At 44.3% G+C, this 19,915-nt stretch overlaps 1 protein-coding gene across 23 annotated transcripts in view; it reads left to right on the top strand.

The window, feature by feature from the left end:
• The window catches only part of IPO9 (importin 9), a 257,420-nt gene that overhangs the window by 25,152 nt on the left and 212,353 nt on the right, over window positions 1–19,915 (top strand). For 10 of the 23 annotated variants that reach the window (XM_065595104.1, XM_065595109.1, XM_065595107.1 and 7 more), the window contains one exon: window positions 4,208–4,269. The exons of 3 other annotated variants lie outside the window; for them this stretch is intronic. In XM_065595104.1, the coding sequence (XP_065451176.1) occupies window positions 4,208–4,269 (62 nt within the window). Of the gene's footprint in view, window positions 1–4,207; window positions 4,270–15,726; window positions 15,820–15,933; window positions 17,059–19,915 lie in introns of all 23 variants that reach the window. 10 more of the 23 variants (XM_042861867.2, XM_065595122.1, XM_065595114.1 and 7 more) reach the window with 3 other exon arrangements.

Raw genomic sequence — 19,915 nt, 5'->3', positions numbered from 1 at the left:
CACAAGGGTCGGCAACCTTTCAGAAGTGGTGTGCCGCGTCTTCATTTATTCACTTTAATTTAAGGTTTTGCGTGCCAGTAATACATTTTAACGGTTTTTAGAAGGTCTCTCTCTATAAATGATATAACTAAACTACTGTTGTATGTAAAGTAAATAAGGTTTTCAGAATGTTTAAGAACCTTCATTTAAAATTAAATTAAAATGCTGATCTTATGCCGCCGGCCTCCTCAGCCCGCTGCCGGCCTAGGGTTCTGTTCACCTAGGCCGGCAGTGGGCTGAGTGGGGCCTGCGGCCGGGACCCCAGCTAGCAAGGGGCCGGCAACCAGAACCCCAGACCGACAGCAGGCTGAGCGGGTCCGGCGGCCGGGACCCCAGACCGGCCGCGGGCTGAGCGGCTCAGCCCGCGGCCGGTCTGGGGTTCCGTCTGCTGGCTCCTGCCAGTCAGGGTCCCAGCTGCCAGCCCTGCTCAGCCCGCTGCTGGTCTGGGGTCCTGGCCCTGCCCACATAGAGTGGGTACCTATCTTCTCCCTGGTTCTGGCCCATTCTCTTCCTCTCTCTCTGCACTGAGCTGAGGGTAGGGGTGCATCGAGCACAGGGCTGGGGGTGAAGGAGCAGGCTGGGGGTTGGGCTGCAGGATCTGACCAGGAGCTAGAATGAGGGAGGGGGCTCAGGGTTGGGGGAGGAGGTTTGGGTGTGGAGCGCTTACCTGGGCAGCTCCCATTTGGTGCGAGGGGTGCAGGAGCTCCTGTTTGGTGTTCAGGGTGGGGATGACGGGGGTGCAAGCGTCAGGGCATGGGATGTGGGGGGCCTGGGTATGTGTGGGGAGTGCAGGAGTCAGGGTAGGGTGTGTACAAGGAGGGTGCAGGAGTCAGGGCAGAGGGCTGGGGGCGTGTGAGGGGGTGCAGGAGTCAGGGCATGAGGTGTGGGGGGTGCCAGAGTCAGGGCTGGGGTCGTGGGGGGGGGGGGATGTAGGGGGCTGGGGTGTGAGGGGGGGTGCAGGGGTCAGGGCAGAGGGCTGGGATCGGGTGGGTGCTCCCAGCCCCCTGCCCTGAGCGGCTCACTGCAGGGGGCTGGAGGTATACGCCCTGATTCCACTCCCTTTCCCTAAGGCCCCGCTCCTGCCTCTTCTCCGCCTCCTTCCTGATCTGAGCTGCGAGGGCGCTGGGGCTCCTCTTCTCCCCTCCCTCGCAAGGGCCATCAGCGGCAGGGAGGGAGAGGAGGCGGGGCTCCACGCAGCACGCTGGGGGAAGAGGCGGGGGAGGGGGAAGCTTGGCTGCCGGCGGAGCCTGCCCTACAGCAGCAGCCAGCAGGGCCAAGCTTGCTTCTGCCCCTGCCAGAGAGAGCGGGGCGGAGAAGAACAGGCTGGGCCGGGCAGGATTTTTAATGGCACGCTGCTGCCTGCCAGGGTCCTGGCCATCAGCCCGCTGCCGGGGTTCGCAGTGTGCCATTAAAAATCGTTTCGCATGCTGTCTTTGGCACGCAAGCCATAGGTTGCCGATCCCTGATCTACCATGTATGCCTCTCCTCCCATTCATGATTGCACAACCTGTCTCTGACTATATGATGTCCTCATGGCAGCTACAGTAATTTCTTACATAGTGCAGTAATAGGAAAATATTGGTGTATTTTAAATGCTGTCTTCTAGTAGATTTTAGCATCTGGAAACAAGGAAAAATGGAGTATTATGATCACCCAGCCCCCATGCATCTGGACCTCCCATACGCAGACACCCCTGCCAGGCCTCAACGTGTACATCCAGAACTCCCCTAGCCAAACCCCACCCCATTGAACCTCAATCCCTGCATCTGGAGCCCCCCTGCACGCAGACACCTTGCCTCCGGACCCCCACCCTTGCACCCAGACCACCCCCCACTGAGATCCCTGCACTCAACTCCCCACCTGATGCCCCACCCTGAGCCCCCATATCCAGACCCCAACTAGCTGCACCAAGACCCCCACCCCACCAAGCCCCACTCCCTCAGCACGCAGACCCCGCCCCAGGGTGACCAAATGTCCCAATAAAATAAGGACTGTCCCGCGTCCCGATCAATGTACAATCAGGATGCTATTTGTCCCAATATTCAGGTAAGGAGGCGAGTTGGAGGGAGGTGCCGACTCTGTGGGTGCACCCACGGGGAAAAATCGCAGCCAGGCTCCCCCCTCCTCACCTCCTTCTCCCCCCAGCGTGCTGCATCCCCGCTTCCCCCCCACCGCGCTTCCCGCCGCTTAACCGTTGTTTGATGGTGCTTAGCGCTTTCCAGGAGGGAGAGGGAGGAGCGGGGATGCGGGACGCTCAGGGGAGGAGACAGAGAAGAGGCAGAGCAGGAGCGGGGACTTGGGGGAAGGGGGTGGAATGAGGGCAGAGTGAGGGTGGATGCTTGGGTGGGAAGAGGCAGGGGGGAGGGCGAGCACCCACCCAGCAGAGGGGAAGTTGGCGCCGTAGGGGTGAGTGGCAGGTGGGGGACTGAGGAGGGATGCAGCAAGCCAGCAGGGGGCAGGGGAGGAGGAAGGGCACACGGGGGGGGGGGAGGGGCAAGTGCGGAGGGGGCGGGACCTGGGGCAGAGTGGGAGCGGAGCCTGGGAGGAGTGAGGGTGGACTGTGGATGGGGCTGACAGCACCCCAGTGTGTCCCGATATTTTAGTGTTGTGATCTGGTCACACTAGACACCCCCCAGACACCTCAGCTGAGCCCCAACCACTTTCACCTGGAACCCCCTGCAGAGTCCCATTGCTGCTGTACCTGGAACCCCCCCCCCATGAGCATCTGTGTATCCAGACCCCCCACACCTAGATCCCCCCACTGAGCTGCCTGCACCCAGATTGTCCCACACAGAATCCTCTCACCCCACACCTGGATGCCCCTCCACACATGGATCCTGCCTGGTGAGCCTGCCTCCCTGCCCCACACCTGGTGCGCCTGGCACAGAGGGGCAGGGCCCCAGGATGTTTCTGGGGCAGGCCCAGGCCTTGTGCTGCATCAGAGTCGGGTGCAGCCTCACCGCTGAGTCCTGTCCAGGGTGATCTCCCATCTTTGTGCAGAATTTTTAATTTTTTGGCACAGAATGCCCTCAGGAGTAATGATCAGACTGTTCTCTGTGGACCACTGGAGCAAGTTCTTCATGGACTGTAGTCTAAGGAACCTATCGTATAGCTATGGTCCTACCAAATTCATAGTTGCGTCACAGATCATGACATCTGGTCTCCCCCCTGATACCGGGTCTTTTGTGTACTTTTACCCTATACTGTACAGATTTCACAGAGAAGACCAGTGTTTCTCAAATTGGGACTCATGACCCAAAAAGGAGTTGTGTGTGGGGGGTTACAAGGTTATTTTAGGGGGGTTGCGGTATTACCACCCTTACTTCTGCACTGCTTTCAGAGCTGGGTGGCCGGAAAGTGGCGGCTGCTGACTGAGGGCACAGCTCCGCAGGCAGCAGCGCAGAGGTAACGGTGGCAATGCTATCCCATGCCATCCTTACTTCTGTGCTGCTGGGGGCAGTTTGCCTTCAGACCTGGGCTCCTGGCCAGCAGCCACTGCTCTCTAGCTGCCCAGCTCTGAAGGCAGTGCCATGTCAGCAGCAGCGCAGAAGTAAGGGTAGCAGTACCACAACTCCCTCCCTCTCCCCCTCCCCCCAATAACCTTGCGATTCCTCCACAACTCATTTTTGGGTCATGACCCCTACAATTACAATACCCTGAAAGTTCAGCTTAAAATAGCTGAAATCATGAAATTTATGATTTTTAAAATCCTATTTCTGTGAAATTGACCAAAATGGACCATGAATTTGGTAGGGCACTACATATAGCTCCATTTGTGAATCTTTTTCATTGCTTCTGTGCAGGTGCTCACTTAATGTCATTGTTTGCGCATAAGTCTATAGTAACTTAAATTGGTAACAAAATTCTTTTTTTTGTCCTTACAGTCTTTCACTTAGAATAAAAAGCAGTTATAAAAAACTCTGTTTGAGAGGGGGAGAATTTGGATGCCTTCAATTCAGCAGAGAAGCTACTCTATGGGGCTGCCTTCTCCTTCATGCATATAACTCACTTTGTCAGCATTGAGCCTTCCAGAAGATGCAGGCTAAAATTCTTTTTGTGATTTATACTGTGCTGTTGGCTTAAATCTCTTGATGTGAATGTTAATTCTGTTCTTAGTTTCAATTAGATATTCTATTCTTAGTCTCATTTTAGATATTCTTTCTTGCAGAATTTGGCGTTCATTTAGCAGAACTGACTGTAGATCCCCAGGGAGTATTGGCCATTCGTCAGGTGAGTCTTCTCAAGCATGCTGTAGAGAAGAGTTGGATTATAACTTTTGTTGTAAAAACTGTCCACTCATACTTCCTTTTTTAAAAAAAGTAAACTTAAATACTATTTCTCTAGAAATCTAATATATTGGAGCATGTAGCAATGAGAATGTTTTTGTGCTCAGCACTTAATCACATTTATAATAACCAAAACTACATAATAGCTTTTTTCGGTAACTGATTTGAGGACTGGGGAACTAGTGTGGGGATGTGGGAATGGGAAACATTCTCTTGCTGGCTTGTTCTATAGCTGACTGGTTTTGCTATTTATATGTGCAGATGAGAAGTCATAGGTATTATTTTCCAATTAGCATTACTCCATTTTCTTTTAAATTTGTTTTTGTCAAAAATCACATGACTATTATCCATGTGTGACTACCTCTCATAATAATGCTGTTCAAGCTCAGTACATGTGGTGCTCTGACACTAAAGTGGTGATGGTGGTATAAGCACCTCTATAGAATAGAATCTATATACGGGGTGGCATCAGTGAGCAGGGTAGCATTGTCTTACCATCTTTCTGTGACAGCTGGCTTCTAGAAATCCTGTTCCATTTTCATCCTTTTTGAGGATTTCCATGTTGGAGGGAATGGCATCTCATGTCACTTGTTACTAGATCAGACCTAGCATTGTTATGCTTTAGCAGATCTTTCCTGGCCTAAGAAGCTCAAGGCCCATTCTGCCAGAGTGGTAGCCAGCTTCTGGGCTGAGAGGGGGAAGCCTCTGTTCCTGAACACTGCTGAGCTATCTGGTGCTCAATTGACACTTTCTCTAGGTACAGCCACCTCAACCAGGTATTATTGGCTAATGCTGCTTTTAGACATAAGGTTCTGAGATGAGTCTTGCCCATCCTATTGCCTTACCTTCTCCCTTAGCCTCTAACCACATATAGGGAGGAAAGGAAGATTGTCCAAGCACTGTTGATCATACCCAGCATGCACAATGGTTGTGGCTGCATCACAGAAAAACAAATTTCTTACATTGCTAAATCTTTCCCATAATGAGATAACATCAGTGCACCTCCCAGGGTGGATTGGCTCAGCCAGGGGCTAGATGGGGAATGCAGGACTATGTACTCTTTCTGTAGCTTTGGAATATTTCCACTGAGGAGAAGTGTGTGGCAAGCTGCTAAGGAGGGGGGGCAGTGCCTTAAACGCTTCGAGTTTGTCACCAGGCTGACAACAGAGAGGGGACTTATAGATTGTACGCACGGATGTTGCCACAACACAGAAAACACATAGCAAAGTAGTAAAAATCTGCTTTTGTAATGGTTTAAAACAGCAGGTCTCAAACTTTGCTTCCCATACTGCTTTCTTAAATTATTGTAAAGTGACTAGATGGAACATAAAGTTTACATGCTACAGGTGGTACACGTACCACAGTTTGAGAACCTCTGGTCTACAGGTTCATAGATAAGGCCAGAAGGGGCCATTGTGATAATTTATTCTGACCCCTTCTGCATACCACAGGCCATAGGAATTCCTTGAATTAGTTCCTGATTGAACTAGAGCAGATCTTTTAGAAAAAGATTCAGTCTTGATTTAAAAATTGTCAGTGATGGAGATTCAGCACAACCATGGGTAAGTTGTTCCAATAGATAATTCGCCTCACTGTTAAAAATTTGCATCTTTGCCACCCATGGGATCTTGTGTTATACCTTTGTCTGCAAGGTTGAAGAGACCTCTATTATCAAATTTGTTCCTTGTGTCGGAACTCATAGACTATGATCAAGTGACCCCTTAACTTTTTTCTTTTGTTAAGATAAATTAAGCTCCTTTAGTCTTTGACTGTAAGGGATGTATTCCAATTCTGTAATCATTCTTGTGGCTCTTCTCTGAACTCCCTCCAATTTATCAACAAAGTATGGCAGTAGCGGTTACATCTGTGCCAAATATAGTAGTTGTATGATCTCCCTATTGCTACTGGGTAATCCAGTTTATACATCTAAGCATCACATTAGTCCTTTCAGCTATAGTGTTGCAATGGGAGCTCCTGTTCAGCTGATTATCCATCATGACTCCCAAGTCTTTCAGAATCATTGCTTCCCAGGTTAGAATCCCTGATCCTGTAAGTACAGCCTACATTCTTTGTTATGAAATGTATGACCTTTCAGTTGGCTGTATTGAAACACGTATTGTTTGCTTGGGCCCAGCTTACCAAGCGACCCAGATCGCTCTGTATCAGTGACCTGTCCTCTCTATTATTTGGCACTCCCCCAATCTTTGTCAGCTGAAAATTTAATCAGTGCTTAGTTTGTTGTCTTCCAAGTCATTGATTAAAAATAAGTAGATTAGGGCCAAGTACCAATCTCTGCAGGACCCCACTAAAAATACACCTGCTTAATGATGATTCCCTGTTTACAAGTATGTTTTGGGACCTGTCAGTTAGCCAGTTTTTAATCTATTTAATCTGTGCCATGTTCATTTTGTATCATTCTAGGTTTTTAGTCAAAATGTCATGCAGTACCAAGTTAAATGCCTTACTGAAGTCCAGGTATATTACATCAACACATCATGCATCTGAAGAAGTGGGCTTTTACTTACGAAAGCTTATGCCCACATAATTCTGTTAGTCTTTAAGGTGCCACAGGACTCCTTGTCATTTTTGTGGCTACAGACTTAACACAGCTACCCGTCTGATACTGTTACCTTTATTAACCAAACTTGTAATCCTTATCTATCTAGTCAAGTTAGTTTGACAAGATCTATTGTCCATGAACCCATGTTAATTGGCGTTGATTATATTACCCTCCTTTAATTCTTTATTAATTGAGTCCTATATCAGCTGCTTCATTGTTTTGCCCAGGATCAGTGTCAAGCTGACAGGCCCATAATTACCTGAGAGGTGTCCCATTTACCTCTTTTAAATATTGACATGACATTAGCTTTCTCCCAGTCTTCTGGAATTTCCCCGGTATTCCAAGAATTATTGAAAATCAACTTTCAGTCCAGAGAATTCCTCGGCAGCTCTTGTAAAACTCTTGGAAACAAGTTTTCCGAGTCTGCTGACATAAAAATGTCTAACTTTAGTAGCTGCTGTTTTGTAGCTGCTTTGTGAGGAGAGATTAATAAGATTGGGTCTTTTCCAAGAGACAACTAAGGGGGGATATGATTGAAGTCTATAAAATCATGACTGTTGTGGAGAAAGTAAATAAGGAAGTGTTATTTACTTCCTCTCATAAGACAAGAACTAGGGGTCACCAAATGAAATTAATAGTCAGCAGGTTTAAAACAAACAAAAGGAAGTATTTATTCATACAATGCGTAGTCAATCTGTGGAACTCTTTGCCAGAGGATGTTGTGAAGGCCAAGACTGTAACAGGGTTCAAAAAAGAACTAAATAAATTCATGGAGGATAGGTCCATCAATGGCTATTAACCAGGATGGGCAGGGATGGTGTCCCTAGCCTCTGTTTGCCAGAAGCTGGGCGTGGGCAGCAGGGGCTGGATCACTTGGTGATTACCTGTTCTGTTCATTCCCCCTGGGACCCCTGCAATTGGCTGCTGTCGGAAGATAGGATACTGGACTAGATGGACCTTTGGTCTGACCCAGTATGGCCGTTCTTATGTTCTTACTAAGATCCTCCTGAGTTACTATCAGAATGGAAAGTATTGCATCATATATGACATGGCTACATAGTTTTTTCCAAATTTCAGAACAGAAATATTTATTGAACACTTCTACCTTGAAGAATTGCAAATTTCAGGCAGCTCAGTAATTAAGATGATGTATAGTGCTCAGGTTGCTAGAAGATCAACTGTGTGTTGAAGTGGCTATGGCTAATCACAAGGGATAAAATTGAATTGCAGATTCTGAATGCAACTTTGGTAGCTAAAGTATATAAAATATGCTACAAATCTACAGCATCCCTATTCTGCCAGCTTTATACCTGGACAAGAATGTCCCATTTCCTTTTAAAGTTTAATATGGACAATATTAATTGTCACAGTTCAGGTCAGCTACACCTGTATTCTTCCTCCGTAATCCCTTGAGGGCACCCTCTTTAAGCTCCCAGCCCCTCAGTTGTCACGTCTCTTGCATGGAGACCTGTATTTCTCTCCCTCCTGACCAGGGTTTTCCAGGCTGTACACTTCCCTCCTACAATGAGTTCCTCAGCAAGTCAGAGCGCCTAAGGAATCCTGCTTTGCATGCTCTTCAGAGGCCATAAACAGTGTAATTGCCCACAGGTATAAGTTGGCACAAAGCTCTTTTTAAGCGAGCACGCTTTTTCTTAAGGTGAAAGCATTACAGAAAAAACATAATAAAAACAATAAAAAACCTTACATGCATGCTAATAAGCTTACCAGAGACCACCCCCGATTCAAATAAGGGCTTTGGCAGGTGATCGATCCTTCAAAACCCACCAAAGGGTTTTCCAAGGTTATAGGTTCATAAAGTTCATTCTTGTCTGGCTCATTGTTTCAAATGGTCCTTTGAAGCTCTGACCCTTCCCAAGGTTTGCATTAATCATGTCTCTCCCCTATGGAAGTTACATACAATTCCACAATAATACATAAACTTTGTGTTTTTAATACAATGGACTTCAAAGTCTATTTAAACTGAATTCAGAAAGGATTTTTAATGATAATGGAGGAAATTGCCATATCCCAGAGTCAGGGCTTAGGGCTGGAAGGGACCACCAGATCATCTGTTCTGATCTCTTGTATATCATAGGCAACCAGCACTCTGCATTAAAGTCAGCAACTGGAATTAGACCAAAATATTACATTCCCCGGGAGACTAGACTATTATGTGCTACAGGCAGAGAATAGGAGGCCCTCGCAATGGCATAGAAATGATTAAATGAGGTATACCCAGAAAATCCTGGAAAGAGACCCTCATCCACACACTGCAGGGGAAGATGAATTTGACCTGGGGGAAAATTACTTCCCAACCCCACAAATGGTGATCAATCAGACCCTGAGTATGTGAGCAAGAACTAGCTTGCCAAGCACCTGGGAGAAAGACTACTTGGTGCTATCTCAAAGCCTTGGCCCACCCTGCCTTGTTTCCCATCCCCAGTCGTAGCCATCCCCGATGGTGATAAAACTCCCAAAATACATTGGTGGGGGGTGGGGATAACCCTTTGTGAACTCTGCAGGTGCCTAGTTGAAACCATGAAGCACGAGCTGTTAGAAACAAGACACAAACTGAAAGTGAGCCCTAGAACTGTTGATCCCTGCCGCCTACTGTCACAAGCAACCCCGTCATACCAGTGCACTCAAAAAATTTGTCAGCTCTTCTAAAACTAATTAAGTTGTTTGCCCCCACAACTATTTTTTTTGGGGCGGGGTGGGGGACAATTTCAGAACCTCACCTCTCTGATGGTTAGAAATCTTCTAACTTCCAGTCTGAATTTGTTCATAGCCAGTTTATATCCATTTCTTCTTGTGCTACATCAGGGGTAGGCAACCTATGGCATACGTGCCGAAGGCGGCACGTGAGCTGATTTTCAGTGGCACTCTCACTGCCCGGGTCCTGGCCACTGGTCCGGGGGGCTCTGTATTTTAATTTAATTTTAAATAAAGCTTCTTAAACATTTTAAAAACCTTATTTACTTTATATACAACAATAGTTTAGTTATATATTATAGACTTATAGAAAGAGACCTTCTAAAAATGTTAAAATGTATTACTGGCACGCAAAACCTTAAATTAGAGTGAATAAATGAAGACTCGGCACACCACTTCTGAAAGGTTGCTGACCACTGTGGTACATTGTCCTTGAGCTTACTTAGCTCTTCACCCTCCCTGATGTTTACCCGGGCCCCAAAGTATTTATAGAGGACAGTCATATCCCCTCTCAGCCTTTGTTTTGCTAGACTAAACAAGCCAAGCCCTTCCAGTCTCGTCTTATAAGATAGGCCCTCCAGTCCCCTAATCATCCTAGTAGCTCTTCTCTGAACCAGTTCCAGATTAATTTAATCTTTCTTGAATATGAGTGATCAGAATTGTACACAGTATTCCAAATGAGATCTTACCAATGCCTCATACAATGGGATTAATATTTCTCTCTGTCTCTCTCTCTGCTGGAAATGCCTTGCCTAATATTTGCTAGGATCATATTTGCCTTTTTCATAGCTGGATCACATTGGTGACTCAGTCTTCGTGTGATCGACTCCCACCCCCAGGTCTCTCTTCCTCTGTTACTTCCACCTGATGAGCCTCCATTGAAATTCTTCTTCTTAGACCCAAAGTGCCTGACTTTGTCACAACTGAATTTCATCCCATTTCTGTCACTTCAGTGTTCAAGGTCATCCAAAATGTCCTGTATAATATTTGATCCTCCTCTGTATTGAAGATGCCTCCCAACATTGTATCATGAGCAAATTTTGTTAGTAGTTTGCAGTGATTTTTGTAGTTGTGTTGGGCCCAGGATATTAGAGGAAGAAGGTGGGTGAGGTAATATCTGTTATTAGACCAACTTCTGTTGGTGAAAGAGACAAGTTTTTGAGCTACATAGAGTCTTTAGGACTGAGAAAAGTACCTGTGTAGCTCAAAAGCTTCTCTCTTTCATCAACAGAAGTTGATCCAATAAAAGATATTACCTCACTAACCTTGTGTCTCAAATTTCATTAGCGCACACCTACTTTTTGTGTCAAAGTCATTAATAATAGTACTGAATAAGATTGGACCCAAGACTGATCTTTGAGGAACTTCACTAGAAGCCTTCCTTCAGTCTGATACTTCACCTTTCAGGACAACCTGTTGCCTTCTGCCCTTTAGCCAGTTCCTTATCCATCTTACAATGCTTGTACTGATCCCCATTTTCCTTTAGCCATTCCTTATCTGCCTTACAGTGCTTGTACTGATCCCCATTTTATCTAATTTAACTAATAATTTTCTATGTGGTGCTGTCTCATGCCTTACTAAAGTCCAAGTGAATTTCCCTTATCTAAAAAGCAGTTATTGTCTCAAAGAAGGAAATCAGATTAGCCTGGCGTGATCTGCCTGTGATAAACCCATGTTTTATTACATCCTATTTACCTCTATTTAAGTTAATTTGTTTCCTTCCTTCACAATTTGTTCTAAAGCCTTGCATACTACTGAAGTCAGAATAACAGGTCTGCAATTTCCCAGATCACTTTTTATTCCCTAAAAATAGGTACAACATTAGCTACTCTCCAGTCGTACGGTACTATCATCAGATAAATAGCCTATTTAAAAATCATTGCTACCAGACTAGCAAACTCATGTGCCAGCTAAAGTTCCATATTATCATCCTTTTTGAAAACTAGGGCAAAGTATTCATTTAGTTTTTGGGTCATTCCTAGATTAAAGATAATCTCCTTCCCAGTCAGACTGTATAGTGGCCCAGCCTCATCTTTCCTTATTCTAAAAAAGTCTTACTTATTTTTATTTCCTTGTTGAAAGCTAATTTTGCCTGACTGCTAGCAGTTCCCACTTTATACATGCATTTTCTCATCTCCATGATGTAGCTTTTTTTTGATCAACTCCTTTTTTCATTCCCTGTTTACTCCTAATAACCATTTTGTGGAGGCTAGTCATCCTGCTCAGTCGGGATCCTTTCCCTGCAAGATTTCCCCCCTTGCTTGGTGTGACCCATAGTGCCTGGGGCAGCCCTCACTGAAAATACCAAGGTCAGGGTAGGCTGCAAAAGGGAAAGCAGATTCTCCCAAAGACTGGTGGTTAACACTGAAGTTAAACTCTTCAACCAGTCACAAACTGTGCTTCTGATCCCCACACTGGTTATCAAGAAGCACACACACAAAAAAGGAATCTCACAATCCCCTTTATTGCATTCCAGTTCTCTGGCTCCCAATCAACACCTAGGTCCAGTACAGTGAGAATCATAGAATATCAGGGTTGGAAGGGACCTCAGGAGGTCATCTAGTCCAACCCCCTGCTCAAAGCAGGTCCAATCCCCAACTAAATCATCCCAGCCAGGGCTTTGTCAAGCCTTATCTTAAAAACCTCTAAGGAAGGAGATTCCACCACCTCCCTAGGTAACCCATTCCAGTGCTTCACCACCCTCCTAGTGAAAAAGTTTATCCTAATATCAAGCCTAAACCTTCCCCACTGCAATTTGAGACTATTACTCCTTGTTCTGTCATCTGCTACCACTGAGAACAGTCTAGATCCATTCTCTTTGGAACCCCCTTTCTGGTAGTTGAAAGCAGCTATCAAATCCCCCCCTTCATTCTTCTGCAGACTAAACAATCCCAGTTCTCTCAGCCTCTCCTCATAAGTCACGTGCTCCAGACCCCTAATCTTTTTTGTTGCCCTCTGCTGGACTCTTTCCGATTTTTCCACATCCTTCTTGTAGTGTGGGGCCCAAAACTGGACACAGTACTCCAGATGAGGCCTCACCAATGTCGAATGGAGGGGGAATGATCACGTCCCTCGATCTGCTGGCAATGCCCCTACTTATACAGCCCAAAATGCTGTTAGCCTTCTTGGCAACAAGGGCACACTATCGGCTCATATCCAGCTTCTCGTCCACTGTAACCCCTAGGTCCTTTTCTGCAGAACTGTTTCCTAGCCCCTCGGTCCCTAGTCTGTAGCAGTGCATGGGATTCTTCTGTCCTAAGTGCAGGACTCTGCACTTGTCCTTGTTGAACCTCATCAGATTTCTTTTGGCCCAATCCTCTAATTTGTCTAGTTCCCTCTGTATTCTATCCCTACCCTCCAGCGTATCTACCACTCCTCCCAGTTTAGTGTCATCTGCAGACTTGCTGAGGGTGCAGTCCATGCCATCCTCCAAATCATTAATGAAGATATTGAACGAAAATATTGAAGTTATTTTAAAACTCTGCTCACATATAAAAAATGTTCTTCTGACCCCAGCCACATTACCAGGTCATTATAGGTTTGGATCTTACCCAAAATATCACACTGCCAGCCAGTCCTTTAGCATCTAAAACTAAAGGTTTATTATAAAGAAAAAAGAAAGAACAAGAAGAGTTGTTAAATGGTAAAGCAGTCACATACATACAAAGACTTCAAAGTTCATATATCAGGTTAGCTGTATTTGTGAGTTTGCTGGCTTGAAAATCCCTCTGGAACACATCCACAACTTGAATGAGTCATTCAGTCCTTTGTTCAGAGCTTCAGTTTGTAGAAAAGTTACTCCAGAGGTAAGAAGCAGGATTGAAGACAAAATGGAGATGATTCATCTGCCCTTTATAGTCCTTTTGCCATGTGTCTGGTACTTCCTTTGTCTCAAACACAAACTCAGAGCACATGGCATTGAAAGGCCTTAGAGTTTTCTCCATAGGCATGTCCCTGCATGCCTTGCTGAATCATAAGGTATAGTTCTTGGCTCCCTTCAATGGGTTCATTGTACAGCTGATGTCCCTTGATGAGCCATCAAGCAGGCCTACTGCTGATGGCATTTTGTCTGGGGGTGTCACCCAGAGACACAGCACCAGTTTGGAAATACGGATATACTCTACATATCTGTAACTCATAATACAAAGGTGATACAAACATATAAACAAGATGATCATACTTTGCAAATCATATCATTTTCACTGACACTTTTCATGACATATCTGGTCAGATTCCTTGCAATTTTACAATAATGGGATCAATGATAACATAAAGTGTCCCTCAGATTCCATACAGCATCACATTTGGGATGCAAATTTCAGATAGGTTTTTTTTGTATAGTTGATTTTAAGGAAGTGCAAGCTTTGTCCACTTTTAAGTTCTTGAGCTCTTCAGTTCAGTTGACTTCTTTAACTAATTCCCTTAATCTCCCAAAGTCTGCCCTTTAGAAATAAAAAATCAGAGTTGACCTGCTTTTGTTTATCCTTCCATTTAATTTAAACCAAATCAACTCGTGATTATTCGATCCAAGGTTATTTCCTATGACCAGCTCTTATATGATGTGCTCACTACTTACCAAAACAAGTCTAAAATTGCATCGCCTCTTGTTGGTTACAGTGATGCTAATTCTAATACAAATATTTTACTACTTTAGTGGTTTTCATTTTACAAATACCATTTTAATACTAGGTGGCAAGAAAACCTGAAAATTTTAGTTGGGAGAGGTATAGCAGGGGAGGAGAAAGGAAATGGAAATAATCTTCCCTCTGCCACAAAATATTCTTTTGTATTAGTGCCTTTTAATCTCTAAGCATTTTACAACAAAATAAAACACCAAAATGTTATCATTTTCTCGTGTGGCTTCCTTGGTATTTCTAATAATCATAAATAATCTAGTGGAATAATTTTGTCACTTGTAATCCTGAAATGGGGAAAAATGATTAGATTTAGAATTAGACTTTATAGAGGTTCAGGCTGACAATGTTCTGTTTAACTCGTTTGTTTGTATTGTGGTAGCACCTGGCCCCAGTCCCATTGTAATAGGTAAAATTGTGCTGTGCACTGGATAACTGAACTCTTAAGGTACTAGCACATAAAAGGTAGCTGTATGCCACAAACAGATTGTGGATGTATCTAAGTTCAATTTGTGGCAACTGTCCACTTACATGGACATGTTAAACAGCCAGGTGCATTGAAAAGTTCTAATTCTCTAGCTAAAATGTCTTGTTTTCTGTAGATTGACTGTCCTAGATTCACTCCCTATGGATAACTTAGCTTTTAAGTAAATAAATTTAATTAGCCTGTGTGTGGTTAACTACTACTTTGGCCTAGGTCAGTAGTGGATGAAAAGTACATCCTTATGGCTGTTCCAGAGACATCTGTGAAATGGATTGTTGACCTTAGTCCAGAGCATAGTGGACAAGTATTAATATTTCCCCAAAACACCATTGCATTTAACACACTTGACAATCTCCGTATAGGCCTAGTGACTGTAGTCCTCTTGATCCTTGGAGTGCTCCTTTCTAATCAGGGTGGCATGCTGGAGGATGGCGTATAGGAGCTCTGTTTTCTGAGCTGTACCAGTACAGTGGGAAGGACTTGTCTGCAAAGCTGCAAATCTAGAACTTGTTCACTTAATTTTTTTTAATATAAAATATATGCTGTAACAGTGACCCTTTCACATATCTAAAGTATTCTGAGGGACCAGTACAATAGGTATGTGAGGTTCTGTGCCTCTCACAACTATCTCCGTTCTCCCAAAAAAGTTCTGGGATTCCAAATGGTTTGGATCCTAGCTGCCTGAGAATCCCTTTTAATTAAGATCAGATGGATTGCTATTGCTAACATTCCACAGGTGAGCATTCTGGAGGCTGGGTGTTATCTGGTCTGCCCTGTCAAGAACATCAGCCATAACTTCATCGCAGAAATGCTTCATTTTGGAATGGTCTGAGAAGGTATATTGGGCCAGGGATCGAGTTCCTGAAGAACAGTAGGCAGTATAGCTTGAGGGTACTGAAAGAGGACAAGAAACAGGGTTATTGTCTAAATTAGTTCATTTTTTTTAAATGGAAAAAACGAGAAGCACAATTTTTTGTGGAATCTCAAGGATATAAATTGTAACATTTCTAGAGTGAACTGATACATTGTGAAGGGCATGATTCAGTCCTCATACTGTCTTCGGATACAGCCTTGTTAATCTGTTACAGAAGTGCAGAGACAATGGTAAGTTAAAAATTATAACCTTTTTTCCTGTTTCATAAAAATTTCATATCTAATTGCCATATGGGGGGGGATGTATAGCACCCTTGCTGCAAAAGGCTTTTTCTCTCATTTCAGGCCTTTCATATTTTGGAAGACATAACCATTCTTATGGTGCCCTATCGGCTGACCAAACTGCTGGAGGGAAACCTGCAGTGTATGCAGCTGAAGTATTTAAACATATAGTGACCAAACAGCACATTTGTGAGTGGAGTGGACTAGTCAGCTATACAGAGTGGCCTGGAAAATATACCCTTCCCTGCAATGTGACTAACTATCTGGAATTCCTCCTTAGCTGCAAACCTTTCGTGATCATCAGCCAGGATTGGGTCAGAATCCATGAAGGAATGAACGTGATGCTGTTAGCTCACACATGGCTTACCCTATTATTTCTGCACACAAACACTCTGAAATGTTCAGCTTTTCTACACCCACACCTGGCACAGTTCTGGGAAAAAATTGACATCCCACTCATATTTGGAGAAATGATTTTGTTACCCACAGACTGTGTGGATTACCTCTAACTGAAATGGACTAATTTGGAAATCGAAGACTGTTTCCCAAACACATACACTGCGTTCACTGTTTACAGATGGTTCCATAGACCCAGGATGAGTGATTACAGAATGGCAAATTTCTTATTACTGAAAGGAAAACAAGAATGGCCCTAGCAACCATCTTGTGACTTAACTGTTGAAATAACGTTTACAGCTGTTTATGAATGTTTGAAATGCCACGTTGCCTTTTTGAACTCCATGTGATGGGGGTATTCCAAGGCGGCGTGATACAATCTGCCGTTAGTGGCCACATGCTGGGAGCTGGGGCTTATCATTTTAGCATTGCTTCTTACAGCAGAAATCCTTTCCGTTACTGTAATAAACTGTAAATTTTGAGTCATATGTTTACTGGGCTCGGTTCCGGCTTCTGTCTATCTCTGGTTTTCTGTAAGCTCAACGAATAGGGATCAAGCATTTGCTGTTGATCCTGATCCACAGCCTACTCTTGGACTGGTTTCATTAAAAGAGTCACTCTATGCTCCTCACTGAGAGCCTGCTGCTGGCTCTCATCAGATATTCAAGTGCCAACAGGGACCATCCTGGCTGACCAGGTTGTCATGAAGCACTGCTGGCTCTGCGTTTAGTGCAGCATCCAGAACTCCCACCAGTCATCATAAAATGGGAATGTTATTGGCAAGTAGCTGAGGTGCAGTTCTTATCTCTGGTCTTCCGGTACTTGTTCTTCAGACTCTTAATATGCTTGCTGCACTGGTCACCTGTCTGGAAAATCTGCAGAGGTGCCAGCTTTTTAGCTATCTGCTAGTACACATGGTCATTCCTGGTGCTTTTCCTGAAATACACAATTTACTTTGCCTTGCACCAGAGATTCACCAAAATTTGGCTGTGCTCCTGTAATCATGAAGCAGCTCACTTTGCAAAAGGCTTGTTGGTTTGCTCTCTTGCAAATCCAGGAGGCTCTCTGATACTGTGCTTGCAAATTGGTGATTAGAAGAGAATGGGTTAATGCTGACCTGATCTGCTGCTGCACACCAAAGGGGAGAATGGCTTCCATTTTAATAGAATGGATTGCAGATTGTTGGGATAGAGAGGACTAATGAAGTTGTCGCATGGAATTGGGGGATACTTCTGGTGGACGCCCAGGACCTGAGTCAAGCTGGGTTGCCTCTATACTGCAAAGCATTAGGGCTCGGATCTTGTGTCCTGGCTTGACCCATGCTCTGACCCTCCAGTGCTGCAAGGTCCTGGGACCCTGGGTCCGAGCCCCCAGTTAGCACAATTGCAGTGTAGATGCAACATAAGCCGAACTCAAGGACAGGCTTATGCAGTGTAGACATACCCCTTGTCATTCACTTTCCATGTTGGTTTAACAAAGGTCGAGGCTAGAGTGAAAGTCTGTCTAGTGTGATGCTTATGAACAAGTGTATTAAATTTTAGCAGCTTAACCCCAAAACTGATTACATTTTTATCAATACCATCTTCTTATCTAAATTCCACTAGATACCGAATAGAACTGAAGTTGTGTTTTCCTGTTTTTGGTTTAGTAAAATTCAGCAATGTTCTTTAAAAAAAAAAAAAAAAGGGGGTGGGGGGTCGGGGAGGTCTGGCAAACAAAGAATAAAAGGAAATTTGTGTGTAATATAAAATGTCCTAGAAGCTTAGTTAAAATTACATCTTCTGTTTTTTATGCAGTGTAGTTTGTAGCCATGTTAGTCCCAGGATATTAGAGAGGCAAGGTGGGTGAGATAATACCTTTTATTGGACCAACTTCGGTTGATGAGAGAGATAAGCTTTCGAGCCACACAGAGCTCTTCTTCAGGGCTGGGGAAAGGTACTCTGAGTGTCACAGCTAAATGCAAGGTGGAAGAGATTGTTTAGCATAAATAGCACATATTATGAATTTAAGCTCCCAGGCTCCTCTTTGGAAGAGTTGTGCAGGTTTCCTATAAGGAGGAAGAGTTACAAAGGGGCCTCACAAAATTGGTTGACTGGGCAAGAAAATGGCGGAAGAAATTCAGAGTTGATAAATGCAAAGTAATGCACATTGAAAAACATCATCCCAACTATACGTATAAAATGATGGGGTCTAAATTAGCTGTTACCACTCAAGGAGGAGATCTTGAAATCATTGTGGATAGTTCTCTGAAAACATCCACTCAATGTGCAGCAGCAGTCAAAAAAGCGAACATAATGTTGGGAATCATTAGGAAAGGGATAGATAAGTCAGAAAATATCATGTTGTCTCTATATAAATCCATGGTATGCCCACATCTTGAATAATGCGTGCAGATGTGGTCACCCCATCTCAAAGATATATTGGAATTGGAAAAGGTTCAGAAAAGGGCAACAAAAATGATTAGGGGTATGGAACAGCTTATATATGAGGAAATAAATAAAACTGAGACTTTTCAGCTTGGAAAAGTCTAAGGGGGGGGATATGATGGAGGTCTATAAAATTATGACTGGTATGGAGAAAGTAAATAAGGAAACATCATTTAATCCTCATAACACAAGAACTAGGGGTCACCAAATGAAATTACTAGGCAGCAGGTTTAAAACAAACAAAAGGAAGTATTTCTTCCTGCAATATGTAGTCAACCTGTGGAACTCTTTGCCAGAGGATGTTGTGAAAGCCAAGACTGTAACAGGGTTCAAAAAAGAACTAGATAAATTCATGGAGGATAGGTCCATCAATGGCTATTAGCCAGGATGGGCAGGGATGGTGTCCCTAGCCTCTGTTTGTCAGAAGCTGGGAGTGGGCGACGGGGCATGGATCACTTGATAATTACCTGTTCTGTCCATTCTCTCTGGGCACCTGGCATTGGCCAGTCGGAAGACAGGATACTGGGGCTAGATGGTCTGACTCAGTATGGCTGTTCTTAGGTCAGACACAGATCTGTTCAGATCAGTCAAATTCATAACTCTACTACACACTAAAAATCGTGGAGTGAACAGACACTGGATTTATGGCTTATTGCAACAATCTTTAACCCACAAATCCTCTCATTTTGTCCTATGACTGCAGAGATTTTAACAGGCCACTCTACCTTGAACAGTCCCTTAGAGTGTGTGCTAACTACTTACGCTAAACAATCTGTTCCATCTTGCAATTAGCTGTGTCCCTCGGAATACATTTCCCAGACCTGAGGAAGAGTTCTTTTTGGCTTGTCTTTCTCACCAATAGAAGTTGGTCCAATAAAAGAAATTACCTCACTGACCTTGATTCTCTGGTTTGGGCATTTCTTGGTAGTTAGTAACCATCTGGGTAATAGCAAGTGCCAAACTTCTTTAATTGTTGAACCATTATAATTTACAGCATGGGAAGCCATCTGCTTCTTACCATTTCTCTTCTCTAGCTGGGTGGAAACAATGGGCCCTGAGAAACATGTTCCCAGAGATCTCTAAAATATTGTTAATACTGAGTTAGGCTTGGCATAGTTTTAATCAACCATTTAATATGGTGCTTGATTTGGTGATGAGCAGGTTCTGGGATGGGGGTGGGTCTAATAGGAAGCTGGCATCAAACATCTCTAGACTCTGTATAG

This window comes from Chrysemys picta, chromosome 4 (genome assembly GCF_011386835.1).
Source record: "Chrysemys picta bellii isolate R12L10 chromosome 4, ASM1138683v2, whole genome shotgun sequence".
Lineage (NCBI taxonomy): Eukaryota > Metazoa > Chordata > Testudines > Emydidae > Chrysemys > Chrysemys picta.
This window is presented reverse-complemented; position numbering and strand designations above follow the sequence as displayed.